Raw genomic sequence first — 21,198 nt, forward strand, 5'->3', positions numbered from 1 at the left:
GAAGCATGAGAACCCACAATTATGTTTCAAGTAATTTCTTCAGCTTAAGTTTCTCCAGGATTTTTAAGTGGGCCGCTCTACGATGACAGTAGAGGTATTTTGGGCATAACAATTGCTAGAAATAACGGTCTTCCTTTAAAGTGTAGATGTTAATAGTTAAACCAAGCTCAGCTCACAAAATATGTAGCCATTCATTCAATCCCAGAGAACTAATAACAGGTAAACTAAGTAAACACACTATACAACAAAACTATAAAAAGTTGCACATATTTTTTTTTTATAGCTTTATTAGGGAAATGTTCCTGTTTATCTAGACAAGGGCTATCTTCTAGTTAATACTATGTTTATAGTAAATTATCTATACAACAATATTTTTTGAGTAACTTACCTGAATCCATTTATCAGGTATAGCCATTGACAATCGATAGTCAAATCCTGCACCACCCTGCGTTGTAGGACAGCAAAGAGCGGGCATCCCTGACACATCCTAAAAAAAAAAAAGTGATAGTTTTTATTTTCTTTATTAGCATGAGCAATCAAACAAGTTAAGTGAAAAACTGTAACAGCAGTTGATCTACTGCCATTTACCAAGTCCAACTAAAAGTAGAGCCAAAATGATAAATAACAAAAACCATGAGTGGCCAATGACTATCAGAAAAAAGAAAAAAATAATATTTAAAAACTTATTTTAAAATTCTCTTCATTTTAGACTTTTAAATTTAAATTTTTATGCTAAAGTGCTCGGTTTTTAAAAAATTGATTAAAAACAGGGGCATTTTAATTAATCAAAATTTAGATTTCACTCGTGTTGTGAAAAATACTTACCTTTTAAACTTGACAGCTGATCCAGTTTCCTCCAGTCGTCGCAAGCCATTTCTGAGGTCAAAAATGATGGTTGGGTCATCCTCCAATTACGGCTTTCCCCCGTGGAATTAGTGTCTGATTCAATGCCATGATTGGAGGAAGCCAGATTCCTCATTTTAGAGCCAGGAAGAGGCTTTGAGGCGGGTGGAGGAAGCTGGATATGCTTTCAAGTATTTTTTCACAACACGAGTGAAATGTAAATTTTGATTTAATAAAGTACCCCTGTTTTTAATCAAATTTTACATTCACTTTAAATCTGGCAAAATACTACTTAAATAACCCGATTTTTGGAGAACTGTTAATAACACTATCATGCGTTCCCTAGCTATCACGTCCCTTCTGACACTTTTAAACTCCAGCTGAACCCCCCCCCAAAAAAAAAACAAAAAAAAACAACCACAAACAAGAAAGTGAAGACTACATCCCACATTTAGTAAATGGGGCAAAACTTGATATTGAGAATAAAAAAATACCATAAACTCCAATGTGTCATTTGAAATGTAGAGATCTAAGATTGTCTTCTTGGCAAAATGCTTTTATATCAAACACAGGAAGAATTTTAAATTGTTGTCCTTCATAGTGACTCAAATACACACCGAAGCGAACTTCCTGCTCTCCACTTTGTCATAAACAGAAAGAAAGTCAAACAAGCACACTTTTATCAATGTGACCTATAATAAGCAATGGGAGAGGATACCCCCCCTTCTAACATACTTTGGCCTTTCTATTACTCCAAGTACAGTGACTTTCTGGATTAAATATTTGTTTCTAGCCTGTTTGGAGAAATGTTTAAAGATAAACATAAACAGGCTATTTCATCTCCTATTTATTCACCTGCATGCTTTTAATATCACTTTGACAGGCAGGCTCCCTGACAATCTGGATAACAATGTTATCAAAAATATTTACTGGTTTGTGAGTAAGAACATAAAAAAAAAAAATCATGTTTCCAATATTGCAACCTTTGTTTATCATTCAATAATGTATTATCTGGGAAAACAATGGTAAAACCTACATAAACCTCTGCTTATGAGGTTTTAATAGGATGCAAAAAAATCACCTAGTCAGAAATTATGTTCTTCAAAATAAAGCACATAGTGCAAATACTTTCTATAGCTCATAATTAAACAACTCCAGGGACAGAAAAAAGCAAGCAGCAATTCTGCCATTTCAGGAAATACTTAACCCAAAGAATGCATGAGAAAATCATATAGCAGCACAAGAAAGTCTCACCGATGGCTGATATAATTTGCCATGTTGGTAGAGATGGGAAGGCCCCAGGGAGAAAAAAAAAAAAAAGGGAGGTCGGGTGACCCATCTATTTTTTTTCTGGAAAAACTAGGGAAAAATTGAGTATAGAAATATTATTCATATTTGTAAATGTTTAATATTATTTCTAAAAACAATAAAACATGAAGACTTTATGTAAAGTCTCAAATTATTGCAATTAATGTACCTTTAACAGAGCAAATCCTGGAATACAATTCAAATACTAAGAAAATACTAAGATGCAATTCTCAAATAAAATAAATATACATGTGTCTCTAGAGAGCACTGCAGGGGGAATTTTTTTTTATTTGTGGACTCTATTTTGTTGGTATAGTTGATGGAGCCGTTTATGTCCTCTGTTAGGCATTAAAATATGGTTAAATGTTCAGAATTGAGATGAATTTAAACTCTTACCTTTCAATTAACTGCATTAGATTGTCTTCATGGCCTTATCTTTACAGCATATTGTTTACCTGTAATTCCGATTATCCTAGCTTAGTGAAGGTATAATCTAGATTTTATTAAGGACACAGAGACGAATATTTGCATTATCTTTCTTTACTACTCAAGTGCAGCTTTTAAAGTACATAAAAACACATAAACATTTAAAATAAAACAGAAAAAATAGAGTCTATATAACTAGCCAATGAGAATGCTAGGTTAGAGACAAAAGAGAAAATGGACCAATCAGAGGACCCATATTGGCCATAAACAGACCAGTGAGCACCCCATCTTCCTCTTTCTTGTTTGATGCTCATAAACAGGAAACTTTTGAAGAAATTTAATAGTCCCAACAGTCCAAGGAATAAACAAATCAGTAAACAAAACCACAGGAATTGAAGAGTCTTCATGGAGGCTTGACTCGATGATTGAGGAGATGAATGAGAGGATTTAAAGATCCATCTGTTCTTCCATGAAGAGACAGGAGTCTTCATTGTAGGAACAAATCCTGATTTAACTAGGGACATTTGTGAAGTTGGTAACTAAAATAAAATATATAGAAACGTTAGTACAATTAAAAATAGATAACTGTATGGGTGGGATAAGATAGTATAGAGGAGGGAAATATTCGTCTCTGTGTCCTTAATAAAATCTAGATTATACCTTCACTAAGCTAGGATAATCGGAATTTTATTACAGGACCAGAGACTTCATATTTGCATGTTTAAAGCAATTATTGAAAAAGATTAAGTGAAGCATGTTGGATAGGTTTAAAGTAAAAGTGTTTGAAAGTGGAGTCGGAGGACCAGTCCGCAGCCTTCAATATGTCTTGCAATGGAGCAGACTTCAGAAGAGCTTTAGAAGCGGCCGATCCTCTAACTGAATGAGCGGAAAAAGAAAGGTCAACTCCAGCTTCGGACATGACCCATTTTATCCATCTAGCAATAGAGGTAGTAGTGACAGGAGCATGAGGAGGAACAAAAGATAACAAGAGTTGGTTGTTAGAAGAATCTCTGAAAGATGCAGTTTTAGATTCATAAGATTTGAGACAAGAAACAACACAGAGGGAAGGTTCGGAGGGAAAATAGGGGTAGAAAATAGAAGAGGATAAGGTCTTAGTTCTACGAGAAATGAGGAAAGTGACACCTTCAGGAGAAAAGGATTTAGAATTGAAATCTAGAGCCCAGACATCAGAAACCCTGCGAAAAGAGATCAGGCAAAGAAGGGTAGCAAGTTTAGCAGAAATTTGTTTTAAAGAGAGAAAGTCATTGGAAGGCCAAGATTTAAAGAGGGAGAAAATTAAATCTACATCCCAAAAGAAATTATGTTTTGGAGTAGGAGGTCTTTTTAGTCTAATAGCTTTAAGAAGACGACATACTAAAGGATGTTTTCCGATAGGGAGATTGTTAATGAAATCATGTCTAGCCGAAATAGCAGATCTGGAAAGATTGATGGTCCTGTATGCAAGGCCTAGGTCAAAGAGGTGAGAGAGGAAATTTAGGATTTGAGTTAAAGGAGATGAAAAGGGATCCAGACTCCTAAGCATGCACCAGCTAGACCATCTGGACCATGCGGAAAAATAAGATTTGTGGGTTCCTGGGGCCCATGAATCTCGCATGAGAGATTTAGTTGAGTCCGAAAGGTCGAGGAGATTTCTGAGTTCCCCGTAATCGACCATGCTATTAGTCTGAGAGAGTGATTGAGAATGAGAAAATGAGGGTTGTCCTCTGGATCTAAGAGGAGATCCGGAAAAACAGGGAGGAGAATTGGGGGTTTGAAAGACATCTCCAGAAGAGAGGGATACCAAGCTTGAGTTGGCCACAGGGGAGTTATGAGGGTAAGAGATAGAAGATTCCTGCGAACTACAGAAATCGTCCGGGCAATCAGGGAAAAGGGGGGAAAAGCATAAGCCCCTTGATTCGGCCAGGTTTGAAGGAAAGCGTCTATTGCTAATGCTTCTGGATCTGGACGCCAGCTGAAGTAGAGAGGAAGTTGACGGTTGAGACGAGAAGCGAAGATGTCCAAAGAGAAAGGACCCAGAAGGGTTTGGATGGATAGGAAAATATTTCTGTGAATTTTCCAATCGCTGGAGTCCCTGAGGAAACGAGAACCCCAATCTGCAGCTGAATTCGAAAGACCTGGAATATATTCTGCCTTGATAGAGATATTCTTGTCTAGACAGAGATGAATAAAATCCTTGGTAATATTTGACAGATTTCTGGACTTTGTGCCACCTAATCGATTGAGATATCTCACAGCTGAGATGTTGTCCATCCGAAGAAGGATAGAGGCAGGGGCTAGAGATTTTACAAAACTTTTTACAGCAAAGGACCCGGCTAAAAGTTCCAGACAATTTATATGGAGGCCTTTTTCTTCTGCGGACCATTTCCCTCCGGTAATAGATGGACCGCAGCGGGCACCCCAACCCGACAGGCTGGCATCGGATTCTATGATCAAATCTGGGGATTTTCCAAAAATAGCTCTCCCATTCCAAGCTTCCATTTGGGAAAGCCACCATGAAAGCTCCTCTTTGGCTTCCAAGGATAATGGAATGAGGTGAGAATAAGAGAAACCTTTCTGAAGGTAAGAAATCTTTAATCTTTGGAGTTCTCGATAATGAAGGGGAGCCGGAAAGATAGCCTGAAAAGAGGATGAAATTAACACAACTATCCTGGCTATCTGTCTGACCGAGACAAATTGTTTGGTGAGAGTCTTTGAAATTTCCTTCTTGATGTTCTTTATCTTTGAAAGGGGTAAGCTTAAAGTGGCTTTCGCCGTATCTATAAGAAAACCAAGAAAAATTAGAGATTTGGAAGGAAGAAGGATTGATTTTTCTTTGTTTACTAGGAAACCTAAATTCTCTAAAAGATTTATTGTCATGGATAACTGAGATTGAAGAGAAGTAAAATCTTGATTCATCAGCAGGATATCGTCTAGATAAATGATCAGACGAATTCCTCTGAGTCTCAGAAAAGATACTACTGGTTTGAGGAGTTTTGTAAATATCCATGGAGCGGATGAAAGTCCGAAAGGGAGACAAGTGAAACTCCAAACTTTTTCCTCCCAAGTGAAAGTCAGGTACTTCCAGTGTTCTGGATCTATGGGAACTGTGAGATATGCATCCGAGAGGTCTAGTCTGACCAGCCAATCGTTGTCCAAAAGACAGTCTCTTAGAAGATGAATCCCCTCTAGTTTGAAGTGATTGTAAACAACGTAAGCGTTGAGAGTTCTTAGGTTTATAACAGGTCTGAACTGACCATTTTTCTTTTTTACTAGAAAAAGGTTGCTGAAGAAAGCTAAGTGAGGATTTGGATTTGGGGAGATAGCTTCTTTTTGTCGAAGATTTTCTATCTCTTTTTGAACTAGAAGTCTGTCTTTTTGGGAAAAATGAATAGGTTTTGGAAAAGAATTTTGGATAGGGGGAGATAAGAAATCTATGTGAACTCCTTGAACTGTGTTTAAGATCCAAGGATCTGAAGATATGAGGTTCCAATTGTGAGCGAAGAAGGCTATTCTTCCCCCAACTTTTAGTGGGGAAGAAAGAGGAGTATTGAAAAGAGGAAATTTTACCTGGAGAAGGGCGAGATCGGGTTCTGAAACGTTGACCTCTTTGTTGCCAGGGTCTGGACCGTTGTGGAAAAAAGTTGAAAGCTGGAGAGGCTTCATTGTTGTATCTGTAGTGCTGATACTGAGAGGGGTAGTTTTGTTGGAATTGAGGTCTTGAAATTTGTGAGGAACGGCCGGGAAAGCGACCTCTACCTTTCCCGGCCCTGTCAGAGAAATTCTGAGAGTACATCATTTTTCTCATAGAGGTTTTTACTTTATTAAGGGTGGAAAAGGTGTTCGCATAAAGGTTCAAATCTTTTAGAAAAGCGTCTCCAAAAAGAAGACCGTCTTTGTCCGATTGTAATTCATTAACTGCGAAATCGCAGATCTTAGGGTCAATTTTTCTTAAGATATTCTTTCTGCGTTCAATTATAATAGCGGTATTGGCATTACCCACAAAGGAGAGAATGCGTTGAACCCACTCTCTAACGAGGGAAGGGTCCATAGGGGATTCTTGTAGTACAGCCTCTTCAGATAACTCAAAGAGCTTTGTAATAGGACCAATGGTGTCAAGTAGTTTATCCTGGCAATTTTTCCAGGCTTTGTCTAATCCTTTTTTGATTTTGTACCCCGGGGAGCCAATAAATTTGAGAACTTTGGGGTCAATTTCAGGGGTAATGTTACAATTTTTGGGAAGAAGGGGTCTGGGGCATTCAGCTCTCATATTATTTCTAGCCCTTTTCTTTAGGGTCTTTTTAAGTTGAAAATCTATAAAGGATGCGATTTCCATGGGAGGAAACCATTCTGAGGATCTAGGATGGTGTAAGGTGTCCGCATTAAAGCGGGGGTTACCAAGAGCGTCAGTAAAATTAAAATTATCATCATCCAGATGTTTGGATTTTTTGGAGCATTTTTTAGCTTTTTTGCGTTTAGGCTCAGATTCAGAGGAGGAGTCTGAATCACAATTATTAGATGAGGAATTATTGGAGTCCTCAGACATATTATCTGAATTATATGATGTAGAGGAATCAGAACCTTTTTCTTTGGAAAATATTTCAGATTTTTTAATTTGAACTCCCTTTTTATTCCCCTTGGGAGTAAGGGGTCTTTTAGCGGATGTTTTACTTCCTTTGCCGCAAGGAAGATTAGATTCAGTCAGAGTATGCTTGGATTTACTGACAAGCTTTTTGCTTAATTTAAAAGCACTGGAAGGAGCTTTTCTTTTAATTGTTTTCTTTGGAGGAGATTTATGCATAAGGGAAGACATGTGAGACATTAATTTATTTATTGAGTTATCAATCATAATCTGAACAGATTGTTCAGATAAGGGATTGGGAGAAATGTCAAGAGACATATTGATACAAAGGTAAAATATATATTGACAAACAATTTTTTGATTAAAATTTTTTATATAAAATATATTTGAACCTTTAGCAACAAACACCTAGATAAAATATGTAATATTAGAGAAAATTATTGTGTAAATTTTTTAAAACATAAATGCTTCACAGAGAAAATTTCTGACAGGAAAAGTTTTCTGACAGGAAAAATCTTTAGTAAATATAAAAAGCACCACCGGAGGGCAGCAAATGCCTAAAAATGAAGAAAGAGAAAGAAAATTAGCATCTGACACAAGCTTAGAGTTGAAAAAGAGCCGAAAGAAACAAAATTACTTTTCAGTAAGAGGGCAGGAGGCGTCCACAGCACTCTGAGGAAAAACAGAAGGCGGGCTGTGACGTCACTAAGAACGCCCACAAGATGGCGCCGGAGCTCAATAGAAGGGAGAGGAGACAGAGACACGCAGCAGAAAAACGGCAAGTTAGATTTTAATAAAATTACTCAAACAGAGAACCGGATTAGAGGGGGAAAAAAGCAGAATAGGTACAGGGAAAAAACGAGCATTACACCAAAAACGAGTGCAGGAAGAGGCACAAAGGGTGTAAAATGTAAACGGAAAGGAGAGAAAATATGTGTGTGTAGGAATAGAACAAAAGGAAATAAATAAAATGTAATAACAAAGTAATATAATAATTTGACAATAAAATATATATTAGAGAATAATGAGCCACACTTATCTGTTGCATGAGCAGCAAAAGAAAGAGGAAGATGGGGTGCTCACTGGTCTGTTTATGGCCAATATGGGTCCTCTGATTGGTCCATTTTCTCTTTTGTCTCTAACCTAGCATTCTCATTGGCTAGTTATATAGACTCTATTTTTTCTGTTTTATTTTAAATGTTTATGTGTTTTTATGTACTTTAAAAGCTGCACTTGAGTAGTAAAGAAAGATAATGCAAATATGAAGTCTCTGGTCCTGTAATAAAATCTGGCCATTGTTCTTCCCCACCCCCCCATTCTCTCAGTAAAATAGTGAGACCAACATCCAGCTTTTGGAAACATTGCCACAGTGCAATTTCTTCTGAGAAAATACCACCAAAGGGAAAATGCTTTAGCAAATGCTACAAGGATGACAAAACACATCCTTGCATGCGAGAGGTGTCCTAAAGACATTAAACAATATTTAATGGAATTAAATGAGGAGGGCCATAGCAATGAAAGTGCAAATAACTTTTCCCTTTAACGTTCCCATTCCAGAAAACTATTTTTGCTCTTTCTTTAACAGCTACATCACCAAAAAAGGCTTGTCCCCTAACAGCATATTTAAGTAAGCAAAACTGCAAACAAATGCCTCAAAAATAATACACAATACCTTTACTTATAGATAGGATGACACCTGAAAATGAGGAAAAAGTTGATCAAGCTCTTGGAAGAGCAATCTATTCTAAATATCTGTTACCCAATCAAATTTTTCTCATAAACAAGAGAAAAAACTCCCCACAGCCAGGAGGGTGTTCCCATCTTGTTTTATTAAGGTGCCTATGGGGGTCCTCCTAAACACCATTCTATAATGGAAATTAGTGCTTTCTTCCTGTTTGGTACATTGAATCAGTAGAAGGATTTAAAGGAGACAAAATAGCGCTCATAGTTTTGTTATGTTGATGGTTTCTTCAGTTTTTCATTATTTGGGAGAAGAGGGGGGGTTGCCTGTTCTCATGTACTGACAAGAGAGGTTGCTTTTAGTTCTTGTGTACTTAACATGTCTGGACATTGTAGTTCCATTTAAAAAAACAAAAATTAAAAAAATAAATAAAAAAAGTTTAATTTTTACTGAATAAGCTGTACTTTTATTTCAGGCATAATATTTTCATGCACACTGCATTTTAATGTTTCCACTGTAACAAAACTACTTTTAATTTGTAAAAAAAAAAAAAAAGTAGTACTCCACTCTCTGCATTTTTTTTCTCCAAATCTTTTCCCCAGACAAAAAAAAGGTTGTTTTTCTTTTCACATGGCTTCAAAATTTCCGGAAATTTTACATCTCTACATGTGTGTAAAAATTGTGTTACTCAATCCAAAGAAACGAGCGGGAGCAGCCTCAATTAAAAAGCAAACTTTAATTCCATGATTTAAAACTCTCCATGTAAGGGCAAATGGAGTCTGATACAATGAAAAAGGAAACACAGTATACGCGTTTTGGCGTAAGCCATACTCACTACTGTTAAAAAGTGCACACTAACAGTGGCGTCACTAGGGTTGGTGTCACCCGGTGCGGTAAGTTATGGTGTCACCCCCCCCCCAGAAAGCAGACACACACAAAAACACAGGCACACACACATACAAACACTCAGACACACTTAAAAACATACTCAGATGCACACACAAACACTCGGAAACACACTCAGACACACACACACAAAAACACTGAGACACACACACACACAAAAACTCAGACACACACTTACAAAATATGTAAACTGCACTGCATTAATTATAAAGCGCATGCCTAGAGCTGCTCCCTGGCTCAGCAGAGCATCAAATGAAAGATAAACAGAGCACTCTAAAAATAAATCACTAAAGAATTGTTTAAGTGCAAACTATAAAAATTCTGCTCTCTGACTCTGTTCCAAGCCTGTCAGTGCACAGCCCCGGGCCATGTGCCTACCGCTTCTTATGGCCAATCACCTCTGCACTCTGCCCACCCCCAGACCCCCGCCCGTCACTCCTACCTGTTCAGTGTGCACTTAGTGTACCGTAACCGTAATGGTCTGGTGGGCATCATACGTAGCTCCTTCACTTTAAACACACTGTCAAACAGTCATGCGGTCAGGTGCCAAGCATCCCCTCATGATTTGCCAGTTCCCGTTTAGAGAGACACCACAGCAGTGAGTGACTCCACTGCTCCACATGTCACTGAGCAGTGAGCACAGATAGGCAGGCAGGTTTAAGCTAGCAGCGCAACTTTGCAAGCCCCACGGCATGCCCACAACATTCATAGCGAAATTGGGCAGGGGAGAAGCAAAGTACAAACAAGCAAAAGCAGCCGGGAAAACTATTTGTTGAAATTGCAGCACTGGCTCAAGGGGCAAAAAAATTGTGTGTCTACAACTTCCCCAGTCCCACCAATGTTCACAAATGCCAGCCCCTCTAATAAAAAAAAAATCTATGCATCTCAACATTGTATTTCTTTGAATTTCAATAAAATTCAAAAAAAAAAAAAAAAAAATTTTTTTTTGGCGTCACCCCCTGGAGGGTGTCACCCGGGTGCGCCGCCCCCCCCCCCCCCCAGTGACACCACTGCACACTAATGCTGGTTTAAAAAAGGGGTGTACTGGATACGCATTGGATAAGACCTGAAAATGCCTAACCAATCACAAAGTATCAGCCCTTGCTAGGTATATCATAAGCAATTATACAGTGTTATACAATTAATCACAAAAATGCATTACATTACTATACAATATAACTCTCCTATTCAGCAGACAATTATTAAAAAGGCTTAACATACATATTATAGGTAAACCATAATCGATTTCCAATAAGACATTCTTAAATAGACATCAGCTCATCAATAAGATATATATATATATATATATATATATATATATATATATATATATAAAACCTCAATATGTCACTGTCTATTAACTTAGAAAGGAAAAAATATTATTATAATGGAATGCCTGGTGTTAGTAGAAATATGTTGATAGATCATAATACATAGGAATGCAGGAAAGAGTTAATGTATATGGGATAGAAAACTCTGGATAATTAAGTACAGATTAGAATTAAGGAAAAGAGTTATATAAATGAGTACATGGATGCAATAATTAATTGATGTAAAAATAAGGAATATGTGCCCCAAAGTTATTAATTACATGAGAATATTGAATAGTTATTATTCCCAATAGTTAATTAAATTGTAATCTGCATTAAGCCCAAGGGGAACCTTAGTGGACAACTTGAAAATCCATAGCATCTCTCGTTTTTCCAAAAGCTTTTGTCTGCCCCCCCTCGTCTTGGTGGGGGGACTTTATCAATCGCTAGTCACCTGAAGCTAGAGACATTTTTGTCATGCATAGTGGATTTACCCACATTTATGGTGGATAGATGCTCTCTGATACGGGATCTAATGACACGGGTCATGAGTCCGACATATTGTATATTGCATAGTGTGCAGGTGATAAGATAAATCACAAAGTTTGACGTGCAATTTAAACAGTAATTAATGTCTAACGAGCGACCCGTGACAGCCGATGTGAACGTATCAGAAATGACAATGTAATCACATGCCCTGCATCTGCTTCCACACCTGAACATACCCTTGCTAGTGAGCCATGAACTTGTTGTGGATGGAGCTTTGCTCAAAACTGTGGGGGGACAAATAATTGCCCAGAGATTAATTCCTTCTGTAGGAACACCGAATGCCCCTAGCCACACAGTCAGTGAGTTTATCTTCTGCCACAAGAAGTTTAAATTGTTTCCTCACTATGTTACAGATGTGGTGATAGTCAGTGCTGAAATCAGTCACAAACGTGACTTGCCTAGAAGTGTCAACAGTGGAAGTCTTATTCTTGTCCACTAAAAGTGTGGATCTATTGATGTCCTTAACCTCCTTAATAGCTCTTTTTACCGTTTTATTGGGGTAACCCCTCTCTTCCAAAGATCCACCAGATCTTGCTGGTGTTGTAGAAAACCTTTTTTGGTAGATCAATTTCTCTTAGTTCGAATCATTTGCCCCTTGGCTATGGAGTAGGACACGTTTTTCGGATGGCAGCTACTGGCATGTAATACCGAGTTGCATGATATTGGCTTCCTGTATATGCTGCTTTCCACCTTACCCTCTGGAGTACCACTAAGAGTGATATCCAAAAAATGTAATGACAGATCTGAGATCTCAAAGGGAAATTTAAGATTTGCATCATTGCTGCCGATGTAAGCAATAAAATACATTATCTTCTCCTTGCCAAACAAAAAAGGAGATCATCAATATATCGCCCATAATATACAATGTTGTCGCTGAAGGGGTTAGAATCTCCAAAGACGTGGGACAGATCCCACCAACCCATATAAAGGTTGGCGTAGGATGGAGCAAATTTTGCCCCCATAGCAGTCCCACATCCCTGGAGATAAAACACCCCCTCGAACTCTAAGTAATTGTGGCATAGGAGAAAATTGGTCCCATCAACAACAAATTTGCAAAAGTCTCTACTCAGAGTGGAATAATTTGAGAGTAAAAATTCCAAAGAAGCTAGACCAATTAGCATGAGGAATGGAAGAATATAAAGCAGTGACATCAACTGTCACCAAATAATAGGAAGAATCCCAGTGCATATCATTCATAACTCTCAGTACATGTTTGGTATCATGAAGATAACTGGGCAGAATCTGTACCAGAGGATAAAGCATGGCATCCAACCATTCTGACATGTTAAAAAAGGGAGCCTATACCACTAACTATGGGGCATCCTTTAACATTCAACATGGACTTGTGCACTTTCGGAAGATGGTGGAATATTGGAATGACAGGGTAAGTAACATTCAAATAATCAAAAAAGTGTTACGATCCAAAAAACAGAATTTATGCTTACCTGATAAATTACTTTCTCCCACGGTGTGTCCGGTCCACGGCATCATCCTTACTTGTGGGAATATCTCTTCCCCAACAGGAAATGGCAAAGAGTCCCAGCAAAAGCTGTCCATATAGTCCCTCCTAGGCTCCGCTCACCCAAGTCATTTGACCGACGGACAGGAAGAAAAAAACAGGAGAAACCATAGGGTGCCGTGGTGACTGTAGTTAGAGAAAATAATTCATCAAACCTGATTAAAAAACCAGGGCGGGCCATGGACCGGACACACCGATGGAGAAAGTAATTTATCAGGTAAGCATAAATTCTGTTTTCTCCAACATTGGTGTGTCCGGTCCACGGCGTCATCCTTACTTGTGGGAACCAATACCAAAGCTTTAGGACACGGATGAAGGGAGGGAGCAAATCAGGTTACCTAAACAGAAGGCACCACGGCTTGCAAAACCTTTCTCCCAAAAATAGCCTCCGAAGAAGCAAAAGTATCAAATTTGTAAAATTTGGCAAAAGTGTGCAGTGAAGACCAAGTCGCTGCCTTACATATCTGATCAACAGAATCCTCGTTCTTGAAGGCCCACGTGGAAGCCACAGCCCTAGTAGAGTGAGCTGTGATTCTTTCATGAGGCTGCCGTCCGGCAGTCTCGTAAGCCAATCGGATGATTCTTTTAAGCCAAAAGGAAAGAGAGGTAGCAGTAGCTTTTTGACCTCTCCTTTAACCAGAATAGACGACAAACAGAGAAGATGTTTGTCTGAACTCTTTTGTAGCTTCTAAATAGAATTTTAGAGCACGGACTACGTCTAAATTGTGTAACAAACGTTCCTTCTTTGAAACTGGATTCGGACACAAAGAAGGTACAACTATCTCCTGGTTAATATTTTTGTTGGAAACAACCTTTGGAAGAAAACCAGGCTTAGTACGCAAAACAACCTTATCTGAATGAAACACCAGATAGGGCGGAGAACACTGCAGAGCAGATAACTCAGAAACTCTTCTAGCAGAAGAAATAGCAACCAAAAACAAAACTTTCCAAGATAACAACTTAATATCTATGGAATGTAAAGGTTCAAACGGAACCCCTTGGAGAACTGAAAGAACTAGATTTAAACTCCAGGGAGGAGTCAAAGGTCTGTAAACAGGCTTAATCCTAACCAGAGCCTGAACAAATGCTTGAACATCTGGCACAGCTGCCAGTCGTTTGTGTAACAAGACAGATAAAGCAGAAATCTGTCCCGTTAGAGAACTCGCTGATAATCCCTTATCCAAACCCTCTTGTAGGAAGGAAAGGATCCTAGGAATCTTAATCTTACTCCATGAGAATCCCTTGGATTCAGACCAACAGATATATCTTTTCCATATTTTATGGTAAATCTTTCTAGTTACAGGTTTTCTGTCTTGTACCAAAGTATCTATCACAGAATCCGAAAACCCACGCTTAGATAAAATCAAGCGTTCAATTTCCAAGCCGTCAGCTGGAGAGAGACTAGATTTGGATGTTCGAATGGACCCTGTACCAGAAGATCCTGTCTCAGAGGTAGCTTCCATGGTGGAACCGATGACATATTCACCAGGTCTGCATACCAAGTCCTGCGAGCAACGCAGGAGCTATCAAGATCACCGAGGCCCTCTCCTGCTTGATCCTGGTTACCAGCCTGGGAATGAGAGGAAACGGTGGAAACACATAGGCTAGGTTGAAGGTCCAAGGCGCTACTAGTGCATCCACTAGAGCCACCTTGGGATCCCTGGATCTGGACCCGTAGCAAGGAACCTTGAAGTTCCGACGAGACGCCATCAGATCCATGTCTGGAATGCCCCATAATTGAGTTAATTGGGCAAAGATCTCCGGGTGAAGTTCCCACTCCCCCGGATGGAATGTCTGACGACTCAGATAATCCGCCTCCCAGTTTTCCACACCTGGGATGTGGATCGCATATAGGTGGCAGGAGTGATCCTCTGCCCATTCTATTATTTTGGTCACTTCTCTCATCGCCAGGGAACTCCTTGTTCCCCCCTGATGATTGATATAAGCAACAGTCGTCATGTTGTCTGATTGGAATCTTATAAATCTGGCCTTTGCTAGTTGAGGCCAAGCCCTGAGAGCATTGAATATCGCTCTCAGTTCCAGAATGTTTATCGGGAGAAGAGCTTTCAGGGATTCCCAGACCGCGCCCCAGCCTGCTAGACTGGCGTCGATCGTGACGATGACCCACTCTGGTCTGCGGAAGCTCATTCCCTGGGACAGGTGGTCCAGGGTTAGCCACCAACGAGTGAGTCTCTGGTCTTCTGATCTACTTGAATCACTGGAGACAAGTCTGTATAGTCCCCATTCCACTGTTTCAGCATGCACAGTTGTAATGGTCTTAGATGAATTCGCGCAAAAGGAACTATGTCCATTGCTGCAACCATCAACCCTACCACTTCCATGCACTGAGCTACGGAAGGACGTGGAATAGAATGAAGAACTTGACAAGCGTTTAGAAGCTTTGACTTTCTGACTTCTGTCAGGAAAATCCTCATTTCTAAAGAATCTATTATTGTTCCCAAGAAAGGAACTCTTGTCGACGGAGACAGGGAACTTTTTTCTATGTTCACCTTCCATCCGTGAGATCTGAGAAAGGCCAGAACGATGTCTGTGTGAGCCTTTGCCTTTGAGAGAGACGACGCTTGTATCAGAATGTCGTCCAAGTAAGGTACTACTGCAATGCCCCTTGGTCTTAGGACCGCTAGAAGGGACCCGAGTACCTTTGTGAAAATCCTTGGAGCAGTGGCTAACCCGAATGGGAGCGCCACAAACTGGTAATGTTTGTCCAGAAAGGCGAACCTTAGGAACTGATGATGATCCTTGTGGATAGGAATATGTAGATACGCATCCTTTAGATCCACGGTAGTCATAAATTGACCTTCCTGGATTGTAGGTAGAATTGTTCGAATGGTTTCCATTTTGAACGATGGAACCCTGAGAAATTTGTTTAGGATCTTTAAATCCAGAATTGGTCTGAAAGTTCCCTCTTTTTTGGGAACCACAAACAGATTTGAGTAAAATCCCATTCCCTGTTCCGCCGTTGGAACTGGGTGTATCACTCCCATTTTTAACAGGTCTTCTATACAATGTAAGAATGCCTGTCTCTTTATTTGGTTTAAGGATAAGTGAGACATGTGGAACCTTCCCATTGGGGGTAATTCCTTGAATTCCAGAAGATAACCCTGAGAAACTATTTCTAGTGCCCAGGGATCCTGAACATCTCTTGCCCAAGCCTGAGCAAAGAGAGAGAGTCTGCCCCCTACTAGATCCGGTCCCGGATCGGGGGCTACTCCTTCATGCTGTCTTGTTAGCAGCAGCAGGCTTCTTGGCCTGCTTACCCTTGTTCCAGCCTTGCATGGGTTTCCAGGCTGGTTTGGTTTGTGAAGCATTACCCTCTTGTTTAGAGGATGCAGAGTTGGAAGCTGGTCCGTTCCTGAAATTGCGAAAGGAACGAAAATTAGACTTATTCTTGGCTTTGAAAGGCCTATCTTGCGGGAGGGCGTGGCCCTTTCCCCCAGTGATGTCTGAGATAATCTCTTTCAATTCTGGTCCAAAGAGAGTTTTACCCTTGAAGGGGATATTAATCAATTTTGTCTTGGAAGATACATCCGCTGACCAAGACTTCAGCCAAAGCGCTCTGCGCGCCACAATTGCAAACCCTGAATTTTTCGCCGCTAATCTAGCTAATTGCAAAGCGGCATCTAAAATAAAAGAATTAGCCAACTTGAGTGCGTGAACCCTGTCCATAACCTCCTCATACGGAGTCTCTCTACTGAGCGACTTTTCTAGTTCCTCGAACCAGAACCACGCTGCTGTAGTGACAGGAACAATGCACGAAATGGGTTGCAGGAGGTAACCTTGCTGTACAAAAATCTTTTTAAGCAAACCCTCCAATTTTTTATCCACAGGATCTTTGAAAGCACAATTATCCTCGATAGGGATAGTAGTACGCTTGTTTAGAGTAGAAACTGCCCCCTCGATCTTAGGGACTGTCTGCCATAAGTCCTTTCTGGGGTCGACCATAGGAAATAATTTCTTAAATATAGGAGGGGGGACAAAAGGTATGCCGGGCTTCTCCCACTCCTTATTCACTATGTCCGCCACCCGCTTGGGTATAGGAAAAGCGTCGGGGTGCACCGGAACCTCTAGGAACTTGTCCATTTTGCATATTTTTTCTGGAATGACCAGGTTGTCACAATCATCCAGAGTAGATAACACCTCCTTAAGCAGTGCGCGGAGATGCTCTAATTTAAATTTAAATGTCACAACATCAGGTTCAGCATGTTGAGAAATTTTTCCTGAATCTGAAATTTCCCCATCTGACAAAACCTCCCTCATGGCCCCTTCAGATTGGTGTGAGGGTATGACAGAACAATTATCATCAGCGCCCTCCTGCTCTACAGTGTTTAAAACAGAGCAATCGCGCTTTCTCTGATATGCAGGCATTTTGGATAAAATATTTGCTATGGAGTTATCCATTACTGCCGTCAATTGTTGCATAGTAATAAGCATTGGCGCGCTAGAAGTACTAGGGGCCTCCTGCGTGGGCAAAACTGGCATAGACACAGAAGGAGATGATGTAGAACTATGTCTACTCCCTTCATCTGATGAATCATCTTGGGCAACTTTACTATCTGTGGCAGTACTGTCCTTACTTTGTTTGGACGCTATGGCACAATTATCACACAATTTTGAAGGGGGAGACACATTGATCTTCAAACATATAGAACATAGCTTATCTGAAGGAGCAGACATGTTAAACAGGCTTAAACTTGTCAAGAAAGTACAAAAAAACGTTTTAAAACAAAACCGTTACTGTCTCTTTAAATTTTAAACAGTGCACACTTTATTACTGAATATGTGAAAAAGTATGAAGGAATTGTTCAAAATTTACCAAATTTTCACCACAGTGTCTTAAAGCATTAAAAGTATTGCACAGCAATTTTCAGAGCATTAACCCTTAAAATAAAGAAACCGGAGCCTGTTACAGTTTTAACCCCTCTACAGTCCCAGCTACAGCCTTTGCTGCGACTTTACCAAACCCAGGGGGGAATACGATACCAAAAGAAGCCTTCTAGGAACTTTTCTAACCACTTTCAGATCCACACACATGCATCTGCATATCTTGCTCTCAAAAGTAACTGCGCAGTAATGGCGCGAAAATGAGGCTCAGCCTACAACTGGGAAGGCCCTTCCTGACTGGAAAGGTGTCTAACTCAGTGCCTGACGTTAAAAAACGTTCCCCAAGCTTATAAGTGTGAATTTCAGACATAAACATGTATAAAATGCTCAAATAAATCAATCGATTTTGCCCCTAAAAGTGTCTACCAGTTTTATAGCCCATATTAAGCCCTTAATTCTGTTTGAGACTAAGAAAATGGCTTACCGGTCCCCATGAGGGGAAAATGACAGCCTTCCAGCATTACACAGTCTTGTTAGAAATATGGCTAGTCATACCTTAAGCAGAAAAGCCTGCTAACTGTTTCCCCCAACTGAAGTTACTTCATCTCAACAGTCCTATGTGGAAAAAGCAAACGATTTTAGTTACAGCTGCTAAAATCATCTTCCTCTCACAAACAGAAATCTTCCTCTTTTTCTGTTTCAGAGTAAATAGTACATACCAGCACTATTTTAAAATAAACTCTTGATAGTAGAATAAAAAAACTACAACTAAACACCACATACTCTTAACCATCTCCGTGGAGATGTTGCCTGTGCAACGGCAAAGAGAATGACTGGGGTGGGCGGAGCCTAGGAGGGACTATATGGACAGCTTTTGCTGGGACTCTTTGCCATTTCCTGTTGGGGAAGAGATATTCCCACAAGTAAGGATGACGCCGTGGACCGGACACACCAATGTTGGAGAAATCTCTGTTCAAGACCATCATCAAGAAGGTGCATCAATTCCTTCTGGTACAATTTAGTGGGGTCAGCTGGTAAAACTGAATATTGGGTGTTGTTGGTAAGTTGGTGTAAAGCCTCATCTCTGTATGCCTGTCTATCCATCACCACAACAGAATCCCCCTTGTCAGCTGCTCTGATCACAATATCATCATTAGTTTAAAGCTCCTGTAGAGCCTGTCTTTCTAATTTAGATAAATTATCCATGATCTCACGTTTGTTTTTATTAAATGCAAGATCTTTGAGATCCTTTTCCACTCTATTATAGAACTTCTCCACAAGGGGGCCCCTGCTGTGGATTGGATGGAAGGTAGATTTTTTTTTTTTTTTTTTAAACCTACACATTGATTTGTGAGGTATCAACATATGTTTCGCTAGCTAGCTTGTCTAATGAAATGTCATCACATGTTTCAGAAAAACTTAGGTCAGTTTTGACATTTATTCTCGCTATATTGTGAGCAACAATAGTATCATCTGGAACAGTTATAGATTGCTCATCACTACCAGAGAACTGTTTCTTAAGTGTGATGTTACGAACAAGACAATTTAAATTTAGCATAGTTTTAAACAAATTAAATCCAGTCAAGGGTACGAAACCCAAACACAAGCTCAAAAGTTGAACCTGTGGTTTACATAAAACAATCTTTGAGAGGTTTATGACGCTGAGGGTTTGTATTTGGTGGCTGGTTTCGCCCCCCTGAGAGGATACCTGTTCTGTTGTGGCCCCTCAACCTTCTCGGTTCCTCTGGGTCAAAGAAAAAACCTGATCTACCTGGTTGGTGCCTAGATGTGTGCTAACTGAAGGTAAAACTATCCCTAGTATTAGTAGGCAATACCTGAGAGATGTTACTAGGGGTAGAATAATATTTCCCTTTCTCCTTAGGTCTCGTAGCTGGTTGTGTACCTATATTATGAGTATGCATATCATAAACTGCTGCATCTTGATTCTGTTTCAAGATTCCTGATCTATCCTTATTGGATTTTTCTGATTCTGATATACTGCAATCCTCACCTGAGTCAACATCACTGGGTCTAAAAGTGACTATTCCCACTAGGTGATTTAGATCCCTGAATCTGTTACATGACCTCCCGCGACTTCTATTCCTATTGTGGTATCTGCGGGTTTGAAATCTTTGTGTTGTATTCCAGACATGTATTGTATTGTATTGGTGTCTCGCAGGCATTTGGTGTGTTTCACATTCATTACAAAAGCTTTAGTGTTGGCCACTTTTTTTTCTATATATTTTATCGAACCTGGGATAATCAATTTCAACTATGCTGCATTCGCCGGCACCAATACGCTCCCCTAACATCGTGGCCGCGGAACTGAATACAATCTCCTTATTTATCAAAAAAGCCGTCAAAAAGCTGCGCACCAAGTACGGGGCAATGAGCAGCGGACTGTTAACTAACAGTCATCGATCTCGCTGTTATTTGGCTTTTTCCCAACTTTATTTATATCCTGTCACTAAACACCGCCACTATACTAAAATGTTTAACCCCTATCCCGCCGCTCCCCGAGACCCCACCGCAACTAAAATGTATTAACCAATAGCCCGCCTCTCCCAGAGCCCACCGCAACTATAACAAATGTATTAACCCCTATCCTGCCGCAACTCTAAGTTATTAACCCATATCCCGCTGCTCCCGGAGTCCTCTACAACTAAATAAATGTATTAACCCCTAAACTCCCACATCACTAGCACTTACTAGACGTATTAACCACTAAACCGCCAGCCCCCCACATCGCCATAAACTAAATTAACCTATTAACCCCTAAACCTAACAACCCGCTAACTTTACATTATAATTACCTCCTCCCTATCTTATAATAAATTAAAACGTACTTTTAGAACTAAAATAAACTATATTAAACTACTAATTAACCTACCCTAACTATTATACTAAAATGACATTAAACTATATTAAACTATTAATTAATATACCCTATTATACTAAAAATACATTAAATTACATTAAACTATATGAAACTATTAATTAACCTACCCTAACTATTAAACTAAATTACATTAAACTACAAATTAAATTAACTATATAATATATTTAAAAACCTAACCCTACTCAAATTATTTAAATTGACGATTAAAAATTACTAAGTTACAAAAAAATAACAACTAAGTTACAAAAAATAAAAAAAACTAAGTTACACAAAATAAAAAACACTGTTACAAAAAAATAAACACTAAATTACACAAAATAAAATTATCAAATATTT

General features: G+C 39.4%; 1 protein-coding gene across 1 annotated transcript in view; it reads right to left on the minus strand.

Moving 5' to 3' along the window:
• Window positions 1-388: 388 nt before the first annotated feature.
• Window positions 389-21,198, minus strand: part of LOC128643805 (1,4-alpha-glucan-branching enzyme-like) — a gene marked incomplete at its 3' end in the record, with an annotated part of 35,035 nt that continues 14,225 nt past the window's right edge. The window contains exon 4 of the mRNA XM_053696628.1: window positions 389-487. Coding sequence (XP_053552603.1) covers window positions 389-487 — 99 coding nt within the window. The remainder of the gene's footprint in view (window positions 488-21,198) is intronic.

The sequence above is a fragment of the Bombina bombina genome, unplaced genomic scaffold (genome assembly GCF_027579735.1).
Source record: "Bombina bombina isolate aBomBom1 unplaced genomic scaffold, aBomBom1.pri scaffold_1002, whole genome shotgun sequence".
NCBI classification, from domain to species: domain Eukaryota; kingdom Metazoa; phylum Chordata; class Amphibia; order Anura; family Bombinatoridae; genus Bombina; species Bombina bombina.